General features: G+C 36.9%; 1 protein-coding gene across 1 annotated transcript in view; it reads right to left on the minus strand.

Moving 5' to 3' along the window:
* Positions 1-233: 233 nt before the first annotated feature.
* The window catches only part of LOC145667905 (gamma-aminobutyric acid receptor subunit delta-like), a 125,128-nt gene continuing 98,492 nt past the window's right edge, over positions 234-26,869 (minus strand). Inside the window, exons 8-9 of the mRNA XM_081735332.1 lie at positions 17,411-17,648; positions 234-2,601 (exon numbers count right to left, since the gene is read on the minus strand). Coding sequence (XP_081591458.1) covers positions 2,374-2,601; positions 17,411-17,648 — 466 coding nt within the window. The 3' untranslated portion in view covers positions 234-2,373. The remainder of the gene's footprint in view (positions 2,602-17,410; positions 17,649-26,869) is intronic.

Here is a 26,869-nt window from a genome sequence, read left to right on the forward strand (position 1 = left end):
CGAATTATGATGTAGAATGTGAGCATTTTGCATTTGCCTTTATAATATTAATTTCGGAAGTACTCGTATTGAGTGCTCTGGAATTCGGTTACTAATAGCTGAAGAGCTGATTTGCCATTTAGAATTTTTAAAACATCTTTCTTCCTTGTTTTATTAAGTTTTAAAAAATGTGAATGGTTATTAGTTATATAAGCTCTTTTTAATTGGAGCTTATGCATGTGAGCTGTTGAGGGTAAATAAATTTAAATTCAGATTTGCGTTTGAATATACATATGTTTATGTAGTTATTTTAGAAACTAAACATGAGGGCTACATTAAATCAATTAAACAAGTTTTGAGCACGATATTTTGTTTTATTTATAAACTGTTTGTTTTTAAGTACATCTAAATTTTAATTAAATTAAACAGAACTGAAGCAGAGCAAGTGATTTTTTTAAAAAAAATTAAAAATTAAATAGGAATGATAATATTTTAGTTTCCTTGTGAAAAGCAATAAAAATAAATGTAATACATACAGTATATACTTACATACATAAAAGCATCTCAAAGTGTTAGCTTACTGATAATATATTTGTATAAGTAATAAACCATCAAAATATGTGCAAAATTTTCGGTGAAAGTTCATTATAATAATGTGGTTCAAAATATAGTTCATCTTAACGTGATAAAACATATCGGCTTATTATTATCACGTCTTATAGATTTTCAAATCATATTCGTGTTTCACAAACGTAGTCTGTAATTAATTACATTATAAATTATATATAAGACCACGTTTATTTGTGTGTAATAACTTCAAAATTAGTCTTTCTGTTTACAACAGACAAACATCATATTTTAGAGAAAAGTATCCATTTTTATTCAATCTCTAATGCGTATTTGTTCCATGCTGATCTCAGATTCCTGTATTACATTATCACAATACTTTGGCTGTATTTATGTACATTAATTCAAAGTTGGTAGTGTTAATCATATTATTATGTAGATATGTGATCATAAATTGTTTCCACCTGGTACTTAAATCACACTTTCATTGAGGAAGCTGTATAGGTAATATTAGGCAACTAAGCCTGAGAGGTTTCCTCCCCTATTCACCACTTACATTGTTACTTTGTTTATATTTTGTACTTTCTACTCTCCGCAGTCAATTTTCTATGAGTTATTCCATAGGCCTAAAATAACCAGTTACAGGTAGTAGGACTTTTCTGCTTAAGTCAGTAGTACGCATGGCTGAAACAGATCTGATTGATGTGTCTCACAATGTAGAATATCTTGAAAGTACAGTGCCAGATACCTAAACAAATCAAAATTTGTTCTTTTTTCTGGCATTTTGAAGATATATGTAAAAGACTCTCCACACGATTTCATCTAGATTTACTTTCCACTGGGAGACATGAAATCAATTAAAGTTGTTTATGTGTTAATAGTCCCATATATAACAAAAAAAAAAAAAGTACCCTGGAAGTCGTTGAATACCTGGGACATTTTAGTTTCTGAGTACAGGCAAGCATTTTTCTTCTTTATTTTGAAATGACTGAAGATTTTAAAGTTTGGGTTATATTCAGCTCTTCTCCAAATTTATTTAATTGTATCTTACTTTGTGACAATTAGATTTTAGTGATATATAATTTTAACTTTTATAAAACGAAATTTATTTCAAGTGTTCGAAGAAATCAGTAAATTACCATTCATTTTAAAGAAAGACATAAAAGGTGAAGAAAAAATGCTTTCCCATTTAAATCAACGGTTAGAAAACCAAGCTGGAGTAGAAATAACAATATTAACAAACTTAATAATAAAAAGAAACTAACCAAGACCTATACATTAAATTACCACCCAGACATTTGGTAAGACAGAGAAAAATCTCGAAAGATGATCAATAGCGGGATTCGAACTCGGAATCTTCCGATAGTCAAAAGATACCCAACCGTTGTATCTACATTAATCACTTCCAATTGGATGACGTCATCAGAAATTTGCTGCTCCCCTTTTTAGCAAACCACATGAAGAGAAGAAGGAGCGATGAAAAAAACTGTCGTTGATAAAAATAAAGAGGTGGCAGGCAAACAATAACATTAATAGCATAGCCAATAATTTTGCTAGAATGCTACTTGTGGACCAATGAGAACGCGTACGTACACTACTAAACACATACTTGTTCTATTATCCTATCACATACCCCTCCTCTCTTTTGCTCTAGAGTTACTCGCTGTCATTTCTCTCTCTCATATTAAAAGCGCGCTCTTATGTCACTCATCAGCCAATTGGAAATGACTGGTGTAGACTGACTCGGTAAAAACAAATAGACAAGTATATAGACTTCTCTTGTCGCTAATGATCACATACAAGCAACTTCTAGTTGTTCTGAGAAGACTATAATGCGTGTGATCGTTGTGTGGTATATCCTGCCCAGTACACTACGTTGAAGACAACGAATGCAGCGGGAAATACAAAGAGGCAAAGTTGGTCGAGGGAGTCAGGTCCGCTCTTGAATCTCTCCCAAAGCAGGAACAGATTTCGCAGCTTCCATTTCTTCGGCTTCTTTCTGTTGTTCTGTAGATGCTCTTCGTGGGCTTCTTCTACTTCTTCGTCATTTGGCAACTGAAAAGAAAATAATTATAAAGCAATCAACCCGAGACAAAATAAGTTAAAACAATAATATTAATTTAAGGGGATGGGGATTCAAAATAGAAGTAATATTAGAGTTTAAAGGGGTGAAAGAGTACAAATATAAAACATATACCGATCCATAACTGTGATTCAGTTGAATAAACCCTCATGCGTAATTTCTGAGAACGTCGAGAAAATGAAGCTTTTGCAAAACTAACAACAAATAGTAGTGTTACGTGTACATTACGAGGAGTTGTAAAATCTTTGAGTTTTACGCCCCACAGTTATGCCGGTTAGGCTAAAGGAGACGGTAAAGATGAGAAATGAATGAAATGGTGGAATGAAGAAACGGGAGAACCCCCGAGAAAACCCAGGCACACAGTGCTTGTCCACCACAAAGTTCATTTGGCGGGGGCTGGGATCGAACCCGGAACCCCAAGCATTAGAGGTGAACGCTCTACCACTGAGCCACCGCGGCCCAAAGAGAGAAGGAGTTGTGTTTGTATGATGTGATATTTTATTAATAAATATTAAAAGTGCAAATAGTAGTAGATTTCTGTCGCTTTCGGTTTTAGTAGAGAGATTAGAGTGGTGATGGAATGTATTATCTGTCAGAAAAGTAAATGTACACCTGTTTTTTGAGTCTGGCATTCCTGCGCTCCATCCATGGAGAGTATGAGAATTAAATCAATCAAATGTTTACTGAGGGGCAAGAAGAAAAGTCTAATCTGAATAAGACATTGCAGAGGGGCACAAGCTGTGAATACGAATAGTGCATAGTGTAAATAAAGGGCGACACCGAAAGAGAAAGCCAGAAACGGCTGCTAAACGGAGAAAAAAGAGTAAAAATTGTCGAAGTGGGAACATAAAATACAAATACAACAAATATGCCAACAACTAAGCATTTACCAAACAACGATCTTGGTGTAGTGGTTAAGGCGCTAGAATACAAATCCAAAGAACGGCCGTTCGAATCTGCTCCAAGTAGTATATTTTTTTTAAAAAATAATGGATACGAAAGGTGGTAAAAGAGAGCGTATTGCCCGTTTAATATGTTAAGTGAAAACGAGTTAAAAATGTCGGTGGAATTTATTAGATGAGTGAGACAATGAAAATGAGGAAGCAAGTATATTTAATCAGGGGTTGTATCAGAGGGTGGTGACCGGAAAAACTGGAAATTTTCCCGAATTTCGCCCATGTGAGTCTCTACGATAGGCAAATTTCTTCAGAAATGTGCGTATTGCAGAGAGAGAGAGAGAGAAAGAAAGAGAGAGATGCTCCCGGAACTGAGAGTGTGGTGCTTCCATTCAAATCAACGAGATGACAAATAGACGCTTACATAATAAGAATGCCGAATACAAACAGCCATAAAAGAGCAAAGTAATAATTGCAAGCGTTACCACCTAAGGTTCCAAGATCCGAACAACATATAACTAATATCCCGAATGCCAAAATATTGCGACTTACACAACACCCCCTCTCCCCAAATGTGTCCTGTGGAAACAATCACAAGTTTTGGGATGAGGGACCATATTGAGACTACAATATTAAACTATATAAGTAGACTTTTAGCAGATTCGTATTCAGTTATTTTTTCCACAACCAGTTTTATTGATATTCAAGACAGCAAAAACATTATATTTTGTTAACGACAAAGCGAAGTTATTGCAACACTGCGTTACACAGTGAATCATGCATATTACACTCGTGAGTTTTGCTATGCAGAGGCTAGCCACCGAGGCACGCTGAATAACGCCTGAAGGAAGCAGCGAGGACAGATAGCGATACAGTGAACGGAACAAGCAATGCATTACAGACATTTCAAGAGAAAAAAAGAAAGATCCCTCTTTCCACACTTCATGCTGTAGTTCTAACTTCCATTTCCCCATCAAAGTTACATGCCTAGACTATTATACAATTCCATTACACTTAATCCAGAGCCTTCGAACAACTTTATTCTACGAAGGGAAACGTGGAACACTACACTTATAGATATACCATACATAGACAGTTAAGTAGTAATAGATGAATGCAATTAACCCCACATAATATCGATTGTCTAAATATACACTGGTTTCAAACAATTAGACACATAACAAACATTCACAACACCATTATAATCTATCATATGTTAATTCCACTTCACAAGTAGTAGAACGAAACCGTAGACTGACCGTGGAATGAAAACCGTACAAAATAGAATGATTTTTTAAAATTACAATTTTGAACACAAGTTAGTGAATGAAACAATGACGGTCAATGAAAAGATGATGATCCGAGGACGGATTTCGAGATATAACTTGATAATGAGATGAAAATAGATTTTTATAAAAGGAATGGTTATGATGCGCTAGACACAACATGGTTGCCTGTTTCGTCTCGTCATGTGAAAATGTCTCGTTCTAGAGAGGCGAGAAAAAGCATGTGTTTCGTCTTGTGCAGTGGCGGATCTAGTTCGGGGAGGGGTGCCTAGGCTCGTGCATTCGTGCTCGTGCTTTCGAGCAGTTCAGATCGCAAAGCCTGCTGGGAGCATACTTCATACGATTGTCACACATTGGTAGTGTGGTGAACTTAGTGGCATCTTTTTTTGCCTATTTAGGCTCGTACGTTTAATATTTCTGGTGATTCCAATTTCTGTGTCTAGAGAATTTGAGCGTCATGTCTTATAAGAAAGAATTACAATACAAATTCATGTTCGATAAGCGTTATCGAAGTTCTCGACCTAATTCCAGTCAAGTGTACCAATGGCTGTTGGAGAAGTTTCCTCGCCTGTTTGACCAGATTTGTGCTCTTCAACTTCATGAAGAAACTTTTAGTATTTATATTAAGTTTAAATCAATCAAAGATTATGACCAGTTTGTCTCGACAGTGCCTGAGACTGTGACCTTTACTCACATGGACGGAAACGTAAGTACAGTAAGAATTTTACCCGCCGAGGACCCTGTGAAATTGGTGAGAGTTTATGATTTTCCATTGGAAGCTCCAGTACAATTATTGGAAGAACATTTTCGTGCATATGGATTGGTAAGGCGAGTAGAACGACAGTATTGGGCGGTACCGTTTCCTACAGGCATTGACAGTGGTGTGCGGGTCATACATATTGAGCTAACTAAGCATATTCCCTCTAGATTGATCGTCCAAGGTTACAATGTGAATGTTTCATATGAAGGTCAGCCAATTACTTGTTTTCTTTTGCCAGAGCACGTCGCATACCGTGTCTAATTGTCATTTGAAGAAGAAAAATAGTACTATGGGGGGAAAACCGACCCCGCCGCCAGTGGTAATGACTGAATTGGGGAAGGTATGGCGATCTAATCCGCTTCCGGCTTCTTCCGTTCATGTAAGTGACGAACCAAGTTTATCTAAGACTGGGTTTGCAAAGGATAACAGTGTTCCCGATGAGTCTCAGTTTCCTGCTTTACCAACGAGTTCCGTCGCGCCTTTACCATTACCAACCATGTCGTCAGTATTGGAGGAGAAAAAAATCCTGGTGTCTGAGCAACAGCCCTCCGAGTCGTCTCTGGTCTCTACGATACATTCGGAGAATCTCAAGAATGTAGATGTGCCCATGTGTCCAAGTGAACCCCCCCTCGCAGGGTCTTGATCCTCTTAGCAATTCCGTTATCTCACCCAGTGCTACGATGATTGCCGTTGATCCGGCTTCCCAACAAAAACGCCGAAGGGTATCTAGATCGACTACAAAAAAGAAAGAACAGACAGCTGTTGTTGGTGCTTCTCAAGGTGCAATACAGTCCAAGTCACGTGATCGCAGCCTCAAAAGCCGTGCTACGTCCGATTCCGAGATATAGCGTGCCTGCATTGTGTTTTTTTTTCTTTCTTTTTTGCGCCTTCAGTTCACGAGTGATTTTTAGTTGCATTGAGCTGTGTGTTTCGCACGGTGAAGCTTTCTTTTTCCAGTTTTTATGTGCTATACATTTCTTGTCTACTGCAGTGTCTTTCTATGGGAGATACAAGTAAGTTTTTGTTTGTATTGCTGTTAGTGTTTTTGTGTGGAAGTATGGCGCAGATCAATGCTTTTACTTTAATTACTCTCGATATTAATAGAATTAGTTCTGCACAGAACTTAGCGTTATTACAACAATTTATTGAACGGAATCGTGCAGACGTTTATTGTTTAACTGAAGTAACTTTTCATACATTTGACTTTCTCTCTGACTATAATACTATAGTGAATTCCGAAAAAACCACTGGTGTCGCGATGTTAGTACGAAAGGGTCTACATTATGATAGTGTTATGCTATCTCCGGATGGGAGAGCCATCCGTTGCTATATTAACGGTATATGTATTATTTGTTTATATGCCCCTAGTGGTTTTCTTAAAACACGAGAGAGGGAAGATTTTTTCCAGTGTCATTCCATCGTTATTACCTCCCGGTCTTACTTATTGTTTATTTGCCGGCGATTATAATGCGGTGATCGACGCCCGTGATTCGCTCACGCCATCACCTCCCTGTCATGCCTTAGTTGAGTTGGTGAGAGTTCTTCAGCTCCATGATGCTCTTCTAGCATCTCACTCTAAGCATGCAATGACGTACACCTGTACTACGACACGCAGTCGCTTAGATAGGATTTACATCGATGCTCGCTTAAGTAAGGCTGTCCTCGCTGTCCATACACGGCCTGTATCGTTCACAAATCATGCAGCTGTATTAGTTCATTTTAAGCTGCCTTTTTTTCTTCCGGCGGGAAGGGGTCGTTCCTTCTGGAAAATCAACAACGAAGTGCTATTAAGAGAAGACACTTGAAGAGTTTACCGAGCGTTTTAAGTACTGGCGTAAAATGCAACGTTATTTTCCAACGGAGGTTGCGTGGTGGACTACTTATTGTAAACCCAAATTCCGTAGTTTCTTTCAATGGAGAGGGAAATTGTCCCAACAGCACGATCGTCAGCTATATGAATTTTATTATAGGGCACTATGTGACCTCTGGGCTGCACAGCCTTCCCTACTTAATCTGGCTTGTATTAACGATATTAAACGTAGAATGCGTCAAATCGATACTCGAGTATCGTTGCAGGCGTATTTTTCAGACGATCTATATCATTGTTTTCCGGAAGAATCGTCTTCCTTGTATCATGTAGATCGCCTTTTTCGACAGCGACGAGCTACATGTATTGAATCGTTAGTATTGGCCAACGGCGATACCATTTCCGACCCTTTACAGATCTTACAAGAATTTACGCAACACTTTATAGCCTTCACGAGCGCATCGCATTCGGATTGTCTTTTTGCTCCTGAGTTTCTATCAGCCCTTCCCCAGCGGCTGCCGGCAGAAGCTTGTCAGGCTCTATTGCGCCCAATTACGGCTGACGACATCTTGGCGGTTCTCAATAAGTCTAAGGGACGTAGTTCTCCCGGCATAGATGGCTTGAGTGTATCTTTTTACCGTCATTACTGGCCTATTCTTCGTGGTACCCTTGTGACACTTTTTAATTCCTGGTTGTCTAATGTGCCCTTTCATTCTAATACTGCGGTTGTCGCACTTATACCCAAATCGTCCAAGGCGAAGGTTGTGGCTGATTACCGCCCTATCTCTTTATTGCCAGTTGATTTGAAATTATTTACTAAAGTTCTTACAGCCCGATTACGACCTATCATACAGAAACTTATCAGTCCGTATCAAGCAGCCCTGCACGAATCGAATAACATTCAATTCACCCTTCGTACTCTTCGAGACCTCTTTGCATACTTTCAGTCTCGCGGTGTCCCAGCCGGAGCGTTAGCAGTAGACCTAGAGAAGGCTTATGATAGTGTCGATCACAATTTCCTTCGTCTAACCCTCGACGCTTGGGGTTTTCCCGCAGCTTTCTGTCAAGTAATTTCGAATTTATACACCACCGCCACATTTCGTCTCCAAATTAATGGACATCTATCTGACCTCATTCCCTTAAAACGAGGTTTGCGCCAGGGCTGTAGTTTAAGCTCTATTTTGTTTTCTTTAGTTATAGACCCTCTTCTCCATCGTTTGGCGCTACTGTCTCCCCCAGGCCCTACCCTCTTTACTTGTCAAAACATCTATTGTTTCGCTGATGATCTGACTATCACAGGGGTCGACGCAGTTGCTCTTCAGGGTGTCTTTCCGGTTCTCAAACGATTCTCGCGTTGCTCTGGCCTTCAGTTTAATGAAAAGAAAACTCAAGTGTTACAATTTCACGGCTTTCAGTTACCCTCTCCTACCCCAGGTACGCAGCCTATACCGCATGTGACATCCTTAACAATTTTAGGCATTCCATTCACGTCCCTTCCCACTCCCCATTATGAAGAAGTTTGGCAACCTCTCCTTACGCAAATTTGAGGGTTGTTCTTCACCCTCCGCTTTCGTCGACTTCATTTATGGCATCGCATTCAATTTATCAATATCTACGTGGCAACTAAATTGTGGTATAGGGCTCGGGTATTTCCCCTCCCTGAGATTTACGCCAAAAGATTTGAATCTCTGTTCCTTTGGCACATATGGCGGGGTTACTATTTTCGCATCCCTAGAACTGCCATTTATCTCTCACGTTCCTGCGGTGGTCTCGGTTTAGTTCATATCCGTCTCAAATGTCAAACTCTCTTCATGGCAGATTCCTACGTGGGTCTTTCATCCGTCGATTCTATTACAAACCATTGGTTTAGTTGTTTTTGGCCGGAGTACGCTCACCCTGTCAATCCCCCTTTTATTCAATTTGCCGATCAGTGTCCGAAATATGTTTTGATCTTTATTCGATATTGGATTTATGCCGGGGTGCCTTTGGTCCCTCAGCAGCACAATGCTCGCTCATTATATTCTGTTCTCTTCACATTGTCCTCTCAGCCGACTCAGTTACGAGTAGTACAACAGTTTCCACATATAGAGTGGCAGCAAGTCTGGGCTAACATTTGGAACCCAATCTTACCTTCCTATATGCAAGTGTTATGGTTTCAAGTAGTCCATCAACTTATCCCAACACGTGCGCGGCTTTATGCTATACAACGAGCACCTGATGCTTTGTGTACTATATGTCGTTCTGAGGACACTTTGGCTCATCGGTTTACAACATGTGAGGGAGCGCCAGTGATATGGAACGCCTTGCAGGTGATGGTGGGTCGTATCACTCGTCGTCCGAGTGCACAGTTTCACATTGATCATCTGCTCCTGCCGGACTTTCATTTTTTTCCCCCACTAAGCATCGTACAGTGCTTTTCCTGCTAGCCAGCACTTTACTATATTTCCAGCGGCATATCACGTTACTGGATGCACGCACTTACTTTGATTTTCTTCAACGTACACGCCGGAAATGTTTTTCTCCGCAGCAGGAAAAGATTTCTTTTAGTAGGTTTCTAGAAGTGCTTTTGTCATGAACTAAAGTTCCTCTCTCGTGTTTTTTATCATTATTATTATTATTATTATTATTATTATTATTATTATTATTATTATTATTATTATTATTATTATTGTTAATATTATTATTATTATTATTATTCTTTAATTTTGCATTTCTTTATTTCTAGTTCTCTGCATTTATAGTTGTAGACCCAGAATTGGTGATTTTTATATTTATGTCTAGTGCTTTTATTGTTTAGACTCAGCTAGTTGAGTCCATTTTGTATTTTTCAAGAAGGTAATGATAAAACTAGTAGTGTAGTGGTTAAGGCGCTAGAATACAAATCCAAAGAACGGCCGTTCGAATCTGCTCCAAGTAGTATATTTTTTTAAAAAAATAATGGATACGAAAGGTGGTAAAAGAGAGCGTATTGCCCGTTTAATATGTTAAGTGAAAACGAGTTAAAAATGTCGGTGGAATTTATTAGAGGAGTGAGACAATGAAAATGAGGAAGCAAGTATATTTAATCAGGGGTTGTATCAGAGGGTGGTGACCGGAAAAACTGGAAATTTTCCCGAATTTCGCCCATGTGAGTCTACGATAGGCAAATTTCTTCAGAAATGTGCGTATTGCAGAGAGAGAGAGAGAGAGAAAGAAAGAGAGAGATGCTCCCGGAACTGAGAGTGTGGTGCTTCCATTCAAATCAACGAGATGACAAATAGACGCTTACATAATAAGAATGCCGAATACAAACAGCCATAAAAGAGCAAAGTAATAATTGCAAGCGTTACCACCTAAGGTTCCAAGATCCGAACAACATATAACTAATATCCCGAATGCCAAAATATTGCGACTTACACAACACCCCCTCTCCCCAAATGTGTCCTGTGGAAACAATCACAAGTTTTGGGATGAGGGACCATATTGAGACTACAATATTAAACTATATAAGTAGACTTTTAGCAGATTCGTATTCAGTTATTTTTTCCACAACCAGTTTTATTGATATTCAAGACAGCAAAAACATTATATTTTGTTAACGACAAAGCGAAGTTATTGCAACACTGCGTTACACAGTGAATCATGCATATTACACTCGTGAGTTTTGCTATGCAGAGGCTAGCCACCGAGGCACGCTGAATAACGCCTGAAGGAAGCAGCGAGGACAGATAGCGATACAGTGAACGGAACAAGCAATGCATTACAGACATTTCAAGAGAAAAAAAGAAAGATCCCTCTTTCCACACTTCATGCTGTAGTTCTAACTTCCATTTCCCCATCAAAGTTACATGCCTAGACTATTATACAATTCCATTACACTTAATCCAGAGCCTTCGAACAACTTTATTCTACGAAGGGAAACGTGGAACACTACACTTATAGATATACCATACATAGACAGTTAAGTAGTAATAGATGAATGCAATTAACCCCACATAATATCGATTGTCTAAATATACACTGGTTTCAAACAATTAGACACATAACAAACATTCACAACACCATTATAATCTATCATATGTTAATTCCACTTCACAAGTAGTAGAACGAAACCGTAGACTGACCGTGGAATGAAAACCGTACAAAATAGAATGATTTTTTAAAATTACAATTTTGAACACAAGTTAGTGAATGAAACAATGACGGTCAATGAAAAGATGATGATCCGAGGACGGATTTCGAGATATAACTTGATAATGAGATGAAAATAGATTTTTATAAAAGGAATGGTTATGATGCGCTAGACACAACATGGTTGCCTGTTTCGTCTCGTCATGTGAAAATGTCTCGTTCTAGAGAGGCGAGAAAAAGCATGTGTTTCGTCTTGTGCAGTGGCGGATCTAGTTCGGGGAGGGGTGCCTAGGCCCCCCACTTTCAGATTGACGAAAATAATTTAAGCTATAATTTATATAGTTTTGAAAATTTATAGTAAGGTAATGATATATCTTATCACAGTCTAAATTCAGGAAGCCCCCCAGTTTTTACCTTCTACACGAAGATCGTTGCTTGGTAAACGTTTAGTTGTTGGAATATATGTTCACATTTGTATTTTATGTTCTCACTTCGACAATATCTACTTTCTTTTTCTCCGCTTTCTCTGTATTGATTTAATTCTCATATTCTAGATGGTTAGAGCGCAGGAATGTAGTGGCTAAGACGCGAGATTGAAAATACAAAGGACGTAAGTTCGAATCGACTACAAGTAGAATGATTTTTTAATAATGCATAATAATGCATAACTTGGTAAAAATTCCACTGGCATTTATTAGAGAAGTGATACAATGAAAATGAGGAAGCAAGTATATCTAATTAGGGGTATGAATCAAAGGGCGGTGATCGATAAAACGAAATTTTTCCGAATTTCACACATGTGAGTCTCTACAATAGGCAAACTTCTTCAGTAATGTGCCTATTAACGAGACCATCATATTCCACCGATTGCGCTAGCCAAAGTTAGTTTTAAAATAACAAATGGTGTAGTGTTTTTTTCCTTAGAACGATAAATTAAAAAGTGCATACTGCAGATGAGCGAAGTGTTTGGAGTGTCCTAGTAATTTCCTTGCCCTTTCTCAATTAACATGCGTAAATCGTCTCTATCATGATACAAGTGTTTGCGTCCACTTTCTTAAGGATTGCTCATTTAGTATGAGAAGTCACTCTTTGATTCTTCACGATTGCTTTGAAAATAAAATAACTTGAAAAGGATTTGAAGCTATATTGATTAGCTGTATTACTCACAAGTCCAGCACTTCACCCCTACATAATATTCTCATGCATTATCATAAGCTAAATATTGCTAAGTTCAGTCCTGATGTTTGGAACGAACCGGTAATGTTCCTGTAATGATATTTCCACCAAAGTGCATGCCAAAGTTAATTTATTCGACCCATTTTATTCGATGATCTGGAGACAATTTAGTGCCCATTAATAAACTAAATAACATACAATGGAGTAAAATTACAGAAATGATATCGTATTATACAGTAATTTCGCCACGCAAGTTCAATAGTATAATAATAATAATAATAATAATAATAATAATAATAATAATAATAATAATAATAATAATAATAATAATAATAATAATAATAATAATAATAATAATCTTGGGACGCTTAATTGGTAGCAGAAAATCCTCTATCGCTGTCCAGTACAATTTTTACTCTATTACGATCAACGTCAAAACAAAAACTAGTTAATTTTTTCCACTTCCGGTTTGAATACAGAGTTGAGAGAGAAGGTAGTAGTGCCTATTCTTAGAACGCAAATTAAATTTTTTTTAAAAAAAACGCTTCTTGCTATTCTTATTGTTTTTGCTCAATGTTGATCAACATTGAAACTGGAAATTGTAGTGGGTTTCTCTCTCTTCCAATTTTATAGGAGAAAATGAAAATAAAATGCACAAGATAGTTTTAGAGAGTCAAGACTTGTGCCGTCTTCTTTCATTTCCCAACAGGTTTCAACGATATGCTTCTAGACCCCCGTACCATTTGCAATTTTTGAGCTGGACCCCGCCTAGGACCTTGAGGGTGGCCCTGGGACAACACTTTTTGCTTTGATACCTTGTACTTATAAAATTATCTAACAAGTGTTTTCCTGTTTTGGCATCTGGTTCACCGTTTGCGATTTCTAGGAGTGGAAACGGATTTTCTGGACACCCTGTATATTCATATAACTCAAACAGTATATGCATTCGGAAAAATTTTATTACAGTTTCGTAATAGGCGCCATTAGTGCTTTCCATTGGTGTATAAGCCATCTTCTACTTCAATATATATTCTCCCTCTCTTCCCTTGTCAGAACCGTGTTTTGGCGCTTGGTCAATTGATGCATAACACCGTCCAATTAACTGTCTATCTCTCGAGTAGTTTCTAACAAGTTTTCTTCCCTTTCTGGAACAGACAAAGTCGTGTCTCTTCCTAAAAAAAAATCGTGTAAAACAGCATCACATCATCCATATTCCCCCATGTATTTTCATGTATTTTAAACATTTTGGCTGGTTGATGAAATTTGCCTTCTTTGTGAATCAGTTAAAGCAATCAGAAAAAATACACTTGAAAGAAACAAATAACAAGATTAAACGGCACAAGCCTATCATGTGTAATTTTATATCTACCTAACCTACAGAGATCTCGTATATGAAACAAAGGAAATTTTGTTTTCAAAATATTTTGTTATAAGCTCGAAGACTATAATTGAATCTATGGTAAGAAATGAAGGAAAACATGATTGTTCTATAAACGACGGCGGCTTGAATATGTACAGATTTGTAGATCTTTTGAAACAGGAGCAAGCAGAAAATGAAATGACAATGTATCAACTCAAGATGGGACACGTCGCTAAATCAAAGAAAGCAAAGTGGTGACGCCTTTATCGATGTATTGAGGAATTCAAAAGAAGGTTTGGATCACATGAAATAGTCATAATACAGCACTTTGATGCTGCAGTGTCTCACTACATTTCATTTATGTGTGACTAGTGATTCCTGGTGCTTTGTTTATTTTATGATTTATGCAAACTTTCGTATAATTTCTATCACTTTATTTTATGTTTTGTTTTCTGTAAGATATTTTGTAATTTCGTGTAACATTATCACAGCTCGATGCCAAGTGTACATATACTATCTATTCATATACCGTAATTGTGCTTAAGTTTTCTGTAGTAATTCTGTAACTTCATCTAACATTTTCATATTTCGATGTCAAACATATAACATCAGTCATATACTATTATAGTCTAGTCATATACTGTAATTGTGCTTATGCTTTTTAAATATGTGCCTTTTAAATGTACATTTTTAAATTTATATACAAATTTTTAAGTCATTTCTTGACATTACTACCAACATAATTTCGCATTAGCCAAATCTTGAAAGGCGAATAGGCGAATCTTGAAGATTCGCCTACACTTTCTTTTGAGTTAACATCTGTAAAGTCCATTGCCTGGGGTTATTAGGCAAATCTTGAATAGGCGAAAGTTGAAGACACCAACTCTAGTCAGTGGAGAGGAGGGCGTGGATCATGAGTCAGAGTTGATGACGATGCGTTTTGATGAGTCTTGATTCAGAGCAGGCCGGTAGCCAGCCCAAAAATGTAGGGGGGACGGCTGAAGTTAGGGGGGCCCGATCCAACCATCTTATAGTTCATCACTATATTGTAGTTCATTTGCAAGCCTACCGTGAGTTTTAGAGGGGGCCCGCAAAAATTTAAGGGGGGCCCGGCCCCCCTAGACCCCCCTGGATACGGGCCTGATTCAGAGTGAGTGGTGTATTAGTGGATCAAATATCAAGTTTTTATTGACCCACGCCATCTCTGGTACGTAAGTAAAATACAATATTTGTCAAGGAATGTAAACAGGACAAGTATCAGAAAAAGGAATATTATAAGACAGAACAGAATAGTAATAGAATTTACAAATGTTGACGTCTAATAACATTGTATTTGACAATTATGTGCTTTGATGATTGATTGTATGAGACGCGTTTTGTATGAAAGATATTTTGCTTATATGCCAAAAGACATTTTTATATATTGTGTATCTTAAGGACTTTAGAGAGATTAAAATTGCAGTACTTTCAAAAAAATGTAATTTTCAATAATTACTGTAGCCTCGTATCACATTTGCAAGATTCTTAAATGATAAATGTCTTTGTTATTGATCAACATTTAGAATCTTTCTTTCTTTGTTTTTCTCGTATCTTTCAAGCCATTTCGCTACTAAAAGTGTATTAATTAAAAGTTGATTGCATCAAAATTCAATTTCCTTCACAGAAAAATAGATTTTGTCGCTTGTGGATAGCTTAATGTTATATAGCATGTATGCACAGTAATTGCATCACACAAGGAATTTTGTGTATAATGTTTAGGAATTATAGGACGGTTTGGTAGGGTTCTAATTGATATTAGCTACAAACTGTATACTGTCGTAGATTAATATAAGTTTTATTTATTTTTTTAAAATGCTCAGAATGAAATGATAATAAATAGTAAATAGTAGTAGCAACTGATAAGTCGAATGACCCCCATTCAAATTGGAAATTATACTGTATTTATTTTGTATAGGCCTATTACTTTTTTCACTGTCGTTGAAATAAATTACGTTCATTATTTTTCTGTGAAGACAAACACTATGATAACAATACTAGACGATTTGAGTTTCCCGATTGCTTAATAACGTAACGTTTAATAAGTTCGTTGTCAGTGGAACTTCTTCCCTTCTGGCCTAGTGGCCAGCACGTGCGCCTTTGATGTACGGGGTCCCGGGTTTGATTCCCGGTGGGAGAACCTTTGGAATTTTAACTGTCCTCGATGTTTCTGTGTTCGTGTCCCTGTGGTTCTAGGTTATTGGAAAAGAGAGTTTAACGAGTAAAAAAGCGAGTAAAATTAAATAGAAACCTAGTAGTAAGTAGTTAAGCAAGTAATAAGACAAAAAAAAGTGGTAGAGTGCTTACATTTGGTACATGGTTCGATCTCCGGAGAAGTTAGTTTGTGGTGGACAACACCGTGTTCGTGGGTTTTCTCGTAGTACTCCCACTCACATGCTCATTCCACCAATTCTTCCATCATCATTCACTTGACTTAATCATCGTCTTCCTTAGCCTTAACAAGCATAGATAATTATAGAGCGTTACACTGAAACATTTCATTTTACTTCATTTCATTTCTTGATCACGCACTAGCAGTATCAATTTCGTCCGGTAGATGTCAGCCGCAGGTGGATGTTTGCTTCCATCTAACGACAAGATGTGTAACTTCTACTGCTATATTTCAATAATAGAAAATGGAGTACGGATAGCTACCGGTTAGAATTAACGAATCGGTCAAGATAATCATTCTAGCTGTCTATTGCAAAAAAAAAAAAAAAAAAAAAAAAAAAAAAAAAAAACAGAATTCGAGAATTCTCTTTCGTTTAAGTTATCTTGTGGGCTAACCGACGAACGTAAGTCATCGTTACCCTTTAAGGTATTAATGGATTAACTCCCTTAACGAGCTCGCCGAGATAATCGTTCTTGCTCTCTATTGCAAAAATAGAATTTAAAAAATTGTTTGTATGAGAGTTATCGTGTGGTGTAACGGACGTACTAACATTATAATATTGTAAGTCCCACTTGCGTGATACTAATAGTAATCAATTATACTACAGGGTATAACAAAAACTTTCTTACCACCCTTTTTAAAATCCATACGGATAGTTTCATTGAACGTGAGACGGGTGATTCACATTAGATCTATGGGGATACTTGTGGGAAAATGTCAGGTGCGCGGCCGCCATCTTGTTTCCACCATCTCTTGCAATTTTTATTATAAACGATAGGTGAGTAGTGTGATATATGATCATGGGCTAGAATTTTCTCAGGATGTCAAATATGCAATCAGATTTCATGGAAACTTAATTTGGTGAAAAATTGTTGGCAAGTGAAAGTTAAGTATACCTGTTAGACATATATGTGAAAACGAAACAAAAATTCACCCCTTGAAAGAAAATAAGTCATACCTGTGTCTCTGGAACATTGCTGGCTTTCCTGTGCCTCAGATCACTGAGCGGGATGAACGCTGTATTTTGAGGATCAACTAATCCCACGTGGGCGATCCTGTTACTCCGCCAACTTGGGTGGAATCGCATGATAAACAGAAGGAATCCATACTCAATCAGGGCGAAGAATACGAACAGGATACAGGAAACTAACCATACTTCGTTACACTTTAACCCAAGAGCATCTGGTGTGCTAGACCTAAAAAGCAAAGAAACATTTTTGTTAATAAAACCATACTTAAGCATATAAGAAAACATAATACCTAATTCACAGCGAGTAAAACTGGAGTATATGGAGGATGTTTACAGTCGTGCCCGAGGCTCTTGCCCAAACATTTCCAACTGACCGATGCGTAGGAGCGTGCTTTTACAATCAGGAATCGCAGTGAGAAAGACGTTGAGCAAAGAAGTGGAGGGTATGAGGTAGCAATAAGCTATGTTGTCAATGTATTAGTAGCCATGAATCAGAAAGCAGTGTGCTTACAAGCGACTACGTTACGGATATCCTTATTTGACTCAACGCCAGGTTTGATGCCGGTTTTCTTCCCTATTTATGAGATAAAGGTAGCAGCAACTGTGACGTCAAAGGGCATTCAGTTGAAAATGATTGCTTTTGATGATTGAGGAGTGCTTGCCTTTGATAGTAGGGATCGCTGCCTGGAAGAGCAGTTTCACTAAACGGTTTTAAACTTTCTAATAAATATTATTTATGTCAAGGAAAGTACGAGGTTATATCCAAAATACCCGAGAATGTCATTATATAAATCAGAAAACTATACTTATGCCATAATGTTCTCCGTCACCCTCCAAGTAGTCCCCTCTGGCATGTATGCAACGATCCCACTTCTGGAAGCACTCGTGGAAGCCTGCAGGGTGAATTGTGTTCAGAACCCATTGCGATTTTATCTGGATGTTTTCAATGTAGTCAAAATATCGCTCTTTCAACGCGAATTTTATCTTCGGAAATTAGTATAAGCTGCAGGGGGCTAGGTCAGGGGAGTAGAGAGGGTGAGGGACCGTTGCCATGTTGTTTTTGGCCTAGAATTCCCTCACAACGAGAGTGAGATGTGAACTGGCGCTTTGTCATAGTGCAGCAACCAGTCGTTCATTTGCCACAGCTCTAGCTGTTTGCGCCGAATATCTTCCCAGATCTTCCCTCAGTCTCTTCAAAACCTCGCAGTAAAACTTCCCGTTGACATTCTGACCAGATGGAACAAACTCCTTATGTACAATTCCTCCAATCGAGAAAAAAGGTCAGCATCGACTTGATGTGTCTGCAAACTTGTTGAGCTTTCATCGGCCTTGGAGAGGATGGCGTCTTCCATTGTAATGTTCCGTGCCATAATCATAGACCCAAGATTCATCACCTGTAAGACTGTAAATAAAAAGTTTGGACACTCTCGAACTCCTTGTTGCAGCTCAGTGCACGTCTGAATCCCGAGGTTTTTTTGGTCGATACTGAGAAGGCGAGGGACAAACTTCGCCACAATTCGTCACATGTTAAGTTCATCGGATAGGTTACAAAATAGAAAAAAATAGACAAATCAGTGGATGCAGTGGGATTTCTAGCTCAAATGAATGCTCCAGCAAACTTTAAAGAGTAATTTTCAACGAATAAAGTCCTTTAGTAAATGTTTTAATACTATTAGCAATGACTGTTCTAAAAATGTAGTAGATAGATTTCGTGGGTCAACATTACTGCTTGGAATTTATGTATAAAGTAAAATTTTATTTTTCCAAAACACTTGTCCTGTAATAAGAGTATGTTTTATATAATACTAGAATACTTAAATAATTATAGAATCTATTTCTAAATACTAATGCTTATACCTCTAATTTGTCATGATTTCATGTTATATACGATTGTATTTAATAAAATACTTGATTTTGAAAATTTTTATATTAATATTACAAGGTCAGTAGTTTTCAGAGATAGGTCCCCCAGTTAGCAACGTTTTAGCAGCTGAAAACACATTTTATAAAGCATATTACATGGAACAAATCTATCTGTCTCTCTATATACATCACATTTATTGAGATCGTTAAAACCCAAGGGGTAGACAGTTAAAAAGAAAGCAATACCCAACTATTCTATTTCAAACGTACTGGCATGATATAACCATATACTATATTTGCAACCGCCGTTAATATCTTTAATTTCGTAAACTGATCTTCTATAAAGGTAACCAAGAAAGTTCTGTCGCTTTCGTGGAGGTCTTCATTCCATTGACCCTCACCCCGTGAGTTGAATACGAATGCAGATAAGGCGAAGGTCAGTTGTTGCTGTGGTTATATCCAACATACTACCTAGTTGTGGCAGTTCACTTACACTGTGAATCTTGCGTAAGGGCAGAGTGAACATGGCACCTCCACAGAGCGTCAAAAGGGCGTGTATGCTGTACGAGTTCAAACTGGAGTCAAATGCCGCTGCAGCGGGGCTGAAGATGTGCCAGGCTTTTGGAGCGGGTGTCGTGACTACGCGGACAGAGCAACGGTGATTTAACAAGTTTAAGGACGGTGACGAAACACTCGAAGACACACCACGTGTTAGAAGACAAACACATGTGCGAAATGAAGAAATTCAGGCAGAAATTGAGGCAAACAGTGGCCAGACATGTGAGGGAACTGGGGCTACAATTCAGTGAGAGAAGAAACCATTTGGCAGCACCTCCGTCAACTTGGGAAGCACTTCAAGTTGGGTCGATGGGTCCCACATGTTTTGACTCCAGACCTGAAGGCAACGCGACCTGTGTTGCTTTGCTATCTTATCTGAGGAAGGAGCTATTTCTGAACAGGGTGCTGACATTGTGATGAGAAGTGGATCCTGTACGAAGCTACACGGCATTGTCATCATTGCATGCCATGAACCGGTTCCAAAACAGCCAAAACCAGCACTGCACCAGAAGAAGGTCCTCTTGTATGTTTGATGAACTGCTCGCGGCATCGTGGATCGGGAATTGTAACCAGCTGGCCAGAACATCAATGCAACTGTGTATTGTCAGCAGTTGAGCCGTGTTCAAGAAAAACACGAAACTCTGGAGTCAGCACTTCTGAATCGCAAAGGCTGTTACACGACAACGCTAAGGCCCACGAGGCTAGACTGACTCGGGACATTCTACGCCTTGGATGGGAAATACTATTGCATGCGCCATGCTGCCCGGACATTGCACCGTCCGATTATCACCTGTTTCATTCCTTGGACAATCACCTTAGAGGACGCCAGCTCAAATCCCTTGTAGAGATGCAAAATTCACTTGATACCCTCTTTGCTTCACGGCCTACCAAGTTCTAGCACGATGGAATCCCGGCCTTCCAGAACGTTGGCAGAATGTCGTCGATGCTGATGACTATTTTTTATCTTTCAGGTACGTCTTAGGTGACATACCGATGTTCGCAGGTGATGGGTGAAAAAACGACAGAACTTTCTTGGTTATCTTTATATTAGTTTAGGTTTTAATAGCATTTCTGTAGCTCACAATAGTGTTTTCCAACGGGAAACGAAATAGAAAATATAACCAAAACTTTATAACAAAACCTAAATTGTATTGTATGTGTGTCTTGGTTCATGATGCTACGTTTTTTGGCCCGCCAGTTTGAATTTAGGCAACCCGTAAAACACATATTGCAAGTTATAAAATTTACAGACACTGAATTGGGTACATACGTAACCAAACTGACACCATGTATATTTGGGTTGCATAACTTCGTGGTAACCTAGAAACTGTCAGTTTGAAAACTATTCAAGACAGCCAGCCCCTGACGAAACATACGGTTGAAAAGTAATAAACTTTGTAAAGACATTTTTTTTTAAAAAAATGTAGAATCTACTTCAAGGAAACAAAGGTGTACTTCAGTAAGAAAGTTACAAAAAGCACGAAAAGATTTTTTTTTAACAACAGCTTCCATCTCAAAAAAAAAAAAAGTCTGCTGTTTTCCATCTCTATTCGTAGCCTTCCTCATATTCTTGTTCTAGTTCACATATCTCCCACATCACACCTTGATAATTCTTAGCTTCTTCCATTTTAATATCATCCACTGTCTTTAAATAAAACAACAATATAGGATCTATTGCTCTCATTTCTTATAAAAGCGTTTGCTTGAGCTTTAAACGACTTTTCCTTCACTGTTCTCTTAAGATAAAGGCAATTTCACGGACTTAATGGCGCAAGCTTAAAGTCTTATTGGTAGTTATGTGCTGCTAGATGTTTTGGTAAGTATATCAACATAGCGTATACTCACCCCCATGTATGCTCATTCTTTTATAAATTTAAGGTGCGTATACACTGAAGTATTAAATACTAGGTAGGTACAGTATAAGCACGGCCACTATGACCATGGTATACGCCGTACAGTCTTGTATACGCCACGTGGACCATTTATCTTCAAATGACCTTGTAATTTTTAAACTAATGAATAAAAACCGTTTCAGTTTTCTACGATGGAAATATGATAGAGACATTGTTTGACGTACTCTGCAATACCACCAGGTTAAAAGAGTTGCCAACCCAACACACAGTTGTATTTTTTTTTAATGGTAGCAAACGGTATCTATCCTTGTTTGTCTTTTCCCAATGGTGAAATATATACTTCTAACAGCGATACAAATACTCCTAATAATTACGTATAGAGTATTTCTTGTAAATAGATTAAAATTAAGCACATATAATTTTAAGCAGCTTCACTCTTTCGGAAGGCGTGACGGAATCTGATTGAGGAACCTGATAGAACTGACTGAGGAATCAGGTGAGAAGAATGTGTCGTTAATCTAGCAAAAGCAAAGAGTTAATAAGCATTTATTCCCGAAATGAGTCAAACATTCCATCGCAATTACTGAACAAATACTTAGTATTCACATAGGAAAATGAAAATTATTTGATTTATTTCTTATACGTTGCTAAGTGTAGATTAGTTATTACAAGTTAGTTATATTAGTTATTGGAGAGCATGCTGCATTTAAAGATGGTTAAGAAAATGTGGAAGTGGCAAAAAATAGCAATGGTCAGAAAAACCTTGCATCCAAAGTAATTTCATGTTATTACTAATTTTGTTCAGATTTGACTCTTCTAAAACAATGAAAATGAAATTTTAATCCAGAAGAAAGACACATTATAATCCGGTAAAGTAATTTTCAACGATTAGTACAGGGAGTCAAACTAACGGGAAATTTCGATCATCTGCATTTACAAACAATCAATTTGTCTCCTCGAGTATTCCAAGACAATGCCTCTCCCATTATGTCTATAAAAGGAACACCCGGGAGAGCATCCTATAATTTCGCTGTCCAATCCAATTCTTCTGCTGCCTTTTTTTCATTCCTTTTAATTCAGCCATTTCTTTTTGTCCCCCCTTCCAACTAACAAAAGAAGAAGAAGAAGCTGTTTGACTTCTCGTCGGTCAGCGGAGCGCGCGGTAGTTGGGATGCATTGATTGGTGAATCAATATCGCCACAGAGCTCAGCGAGTGTCGTTAAGGGGTTCTTTTTTGGCGCCCTGGTCCTCATAAAAATGCAGTTAGAGAAGAAGGAGAACCACAATAACCTCCATTTTATATTCAACCAATGCTGTAGCTTTTGAAAAGGCGAGTGTTTTATGTTGGTTGGTCTTTCATTGTGTGCGTGTCATTTGTTTCTGTGGAATCTGTTAGGATCGCTTTCAAACTAGTCCTTTTTATATTAAAATGCATATATTTATGTCTCTGAGGTTCTTTCTAACTCAGTATATAGGGTTTGTTTCGCTTTATTTTGCAACCAACTTCACAACTTCTTCAGAAGCAAGACAATAAGAGCTTCATTTTAATATAAATTGTGATATTGCGCCATGTTGTTATAAATTCTAACGGAAATAGAAATAATCAATGATAGTGATATAGAGGAAAATTATACGCTGAAACATTTATAATAGTTGTAACAAGTAAGAACGGAACTAACATAATTTAACAAAATACCATATTAATGACAGGAGGTGAGTGTGACTACTGTACACGAAATATTTGTCCTCTAGATTAGATTAACATTCTAAGATATTAAAAGTGAGAGTATGGAAAAGCATGATTTTGCCTGTTGCAATACTACATATTTCCCGATCGAATAGAATTAAAATTTTAAAACATTGTGATAGTTTGGATTGCAGCTTAGACTAGAGTTCCACATCTCACATAGCCTCAGATGAAAAGGGAGTCGAAACTTCAACAAACAAATAAATAAATCAAAGGCTGTTGTAATATAGACTAAACTAGATAATAAGGGCAGAATTACAGTTTCTCATTGGGACAACTTTAGTATTGTGCGGGCATGTTAGTGTTTATACAGTACTAGCAGAGTGCACGTTCTTCGCACGGGGAGAATACGTTTCATTTTGGACATAAAGGACACCAAAACTGTCATCATACAACTTAAGGACCACAAAAACTATGAATTCGACACTAATAGTTGTCATTTTCAATTATTTTTACATGGCACTGTCCTCCCCTTAGGAGTACTAATAGGGGCTGAATTTGAATTTAAACGACATCGGGGGTGTCACTGTTCGCCTCAGCGACCACGAAAACTACGGATTCGACACTAATGTCGGTCATTTTCACACACACACACACATATATATATATATATATATCCTCCTCTCCCTCTTCTAAGTTGCACCGTCAAATGAAATGATAAAAACCATCCCAGCCCGAATATCATCTATGTTGAAAATTTGATCGAGATTGGTCGGATAGTTCAAGAGTTGTTGAGTCACAAACATAGTGACTTACATTTTTGTGTATAAAGATTATGAACAGGTTCTATAGAATGAACAAAGTCTATGAAGACCATTCTACGTTCCTTTTATAAAATAAAGTTAAATTTCGTCACAGTTAAGTTTTTATTTCTTTTCGTATGAAAATATTTAAATAAATATGAAAAGAATGCTTTGAATTTGTTTAATAAGAATAGTCAGAATAATTATAGACATATATTAATTGTAATGTTTTATTTCTCTTTAAAGCTTTACATCAAAATGGAAAGAAAACTTTTATTTTTAATTAAAGAAAACTTAAATCTCTTAAGTAACATTTGAATTTATGTTGCTTTTGCCACTTTCATCAATATGGAAATAAAAGATAACAATTCAATATTTAAGTAGCAGTAGTTGTCATTTTGTTTTCAGTTTTGCAGTTTCAGATAAAAGAAGCAGTTGTCAGTTCTCTATTTATTTATTTATTTATTTATTTATTTATTTGACAGCTGATATTCCCTCGATATTATTTGTAGTCGTCTGCGTGATGTGAATTTTTCTAGTATCCTCCTTTCTTCATTCTTTTGAGTTTTCTGGATACATACGAAGCAAAGATTAAAAGAAAAAAAAAACCAGGAGGTGTTAGTAGAAAAGTTTGTCTTTCCATGCATCCCTATATCACTGCCTTTCACTTATGTTAGAGGATACATGACTATGATAGTTTCCCTATTAATATGGGTACATTCCTATCATTTCTTTCGTCAGCGCAAAAGTTGGACGTTAACTCACAGTGGTAAATATAGATTATTTCCTTTTATCCAACTTCAGCCCCACAACGTAAGGGAGGGGATATACTATATATATATATATATATATATATATATATATATATATATATATATATATATATATATATATATATATATATATATAATTGAAAATGACTGATATTGGTGTCGAATTCATAGCTTTTTGGGATCCCTAAGTTGATTAATGCCCTTTATGTCAAAAAAAAATGTATTCTCCCTATGTGAAGAAGGGTATTTTGCTATAAAATATAAATATGAGAAAAAAGTAAATAAAACTGAAGAAAAGCCAATGAGCAAAAAACTGATTTACAGATTCTGCATAAATCAGGATCTATCTTATTCACGTCTCCTTAATCTTTCAGTTGGATTCATTCAAATTAGGAATTTTAGTTGAAATTCGTAACATATGTCATTTTAATACAGATCTATTGTGACACTCGAAGGAATCTAATGTGGAATGGGAGCAAATATTGATGTAAAGGAGGAATTATTTTAATAAATTCGGAAACTTAGGCATATTGTAAGAAACACGAATTAAACTAACGAAAGAAGTAGAAATGGAATTAAAATTTCAATTTAGTGTAAAACTCAAAATTTTAGTTTCAATTTTTCTTCCCGCTTTTCCAAGTTACCAGTGGGGACCCTTGAAGGAAGTCATATCATTAAAAATTATACTTTTATTGCTTCAAACTAACCGGTTATGTATATTCTCGTTTTCTCTCTTACCGTTTTTATTCTGATATCTGTTAACAGACAGACAGACAGACAGAGCTCCCTTCTGGCTACGATGGAAGATATCCGGGTTCGATTCCCAATGGGAATATATTTGCTTTAAATACTACGTTAAGCTGTAAGTCCACGTCTGATACAACCTCGGTGCTCATTGGGACGCTAAATTGCAATCCAACCAATCAACAACAGGCAGACAGACGGATGTACACAGAAGAGTTCCTATACGTAATGCATAACATAGTTTGGGAGTCTAAAATACGATATTTAGCCAATAATCTAATACAGCGTTTCCTAACCTTTTTCAACTTGCGGCACACTACATGTGTAACTTGAATTCTTGCGGCACACTTATATAGATATTATTATTATTATTATTATTATTATTATTATTATTATTATTATTATTATTATTATTATTATTATTATTATTATTTGTAAATATAAAATACAGTGGTATTTTTTTCTTTGTGATTACTGATCTCCTCACAGAGAAGAAAAAGCTCTATCATTGGCTTTCCCCCGTGATAAATCATTATGCATATTTTCCATTCTAATTTAAAACTTGACAAAAATTGCAATGAAATATAGGACTCAGATGTCTAAAAATACAATTCCTTTCTCGAAAACTGTATCCAATCTTTCACAAAGAAGGAAGATCATTAAATAATGAATGAACAAACAAGTCTCTTACTTTTAAAACACAAATGTAGGTAATTTGTATGCACGTTTGCTTTGTCGAAAGGATTGAATGATATTTTAAAATTTCAAGTTACGAAATAGTCTGCAACAATAAAGAATCAATAATTATCATAACAATGATAACAAATACTTTTTTCAACATTAAAAATGTACAGAAAAGTAACACAGTATGAAATTTAAAATTGTAGATTCATAGTAGAGGTTCATAGTAATATGAAATACAAATATACATTTTTCCCTATGTCTTGCAATTTGATTGCTATAGAATTAATAATTTTGTTTCAATTTCCTCGCGGCACACCAACGGCCCACTCGCGGCACACCAGTGTGCCGCGGCACACCGGTTGGGAAACGCTGATCTAATAGAATGATCAAAGTAGGGCAATTAACTTCAATTGAAATTATTATTCATTTATGGAATGAAAAAGTATGTTAAATGCTAATCAAAATTACTGATTATTATTCGT

This window comes from Thermobia domestica, chromosome 13 (genome assembly GCF_964235325.1).
Source record: "Thermobia domestica chromosome 13, izTheDome1.hap1.1, whole genome shotgun sequence".
NCBI classification, from domain to species: Eukaryota; Metazoa; Arthropoda; class Insecta; order Zygentoma; family Lepismatidae; genus Thermobia; species Thermobia domestica.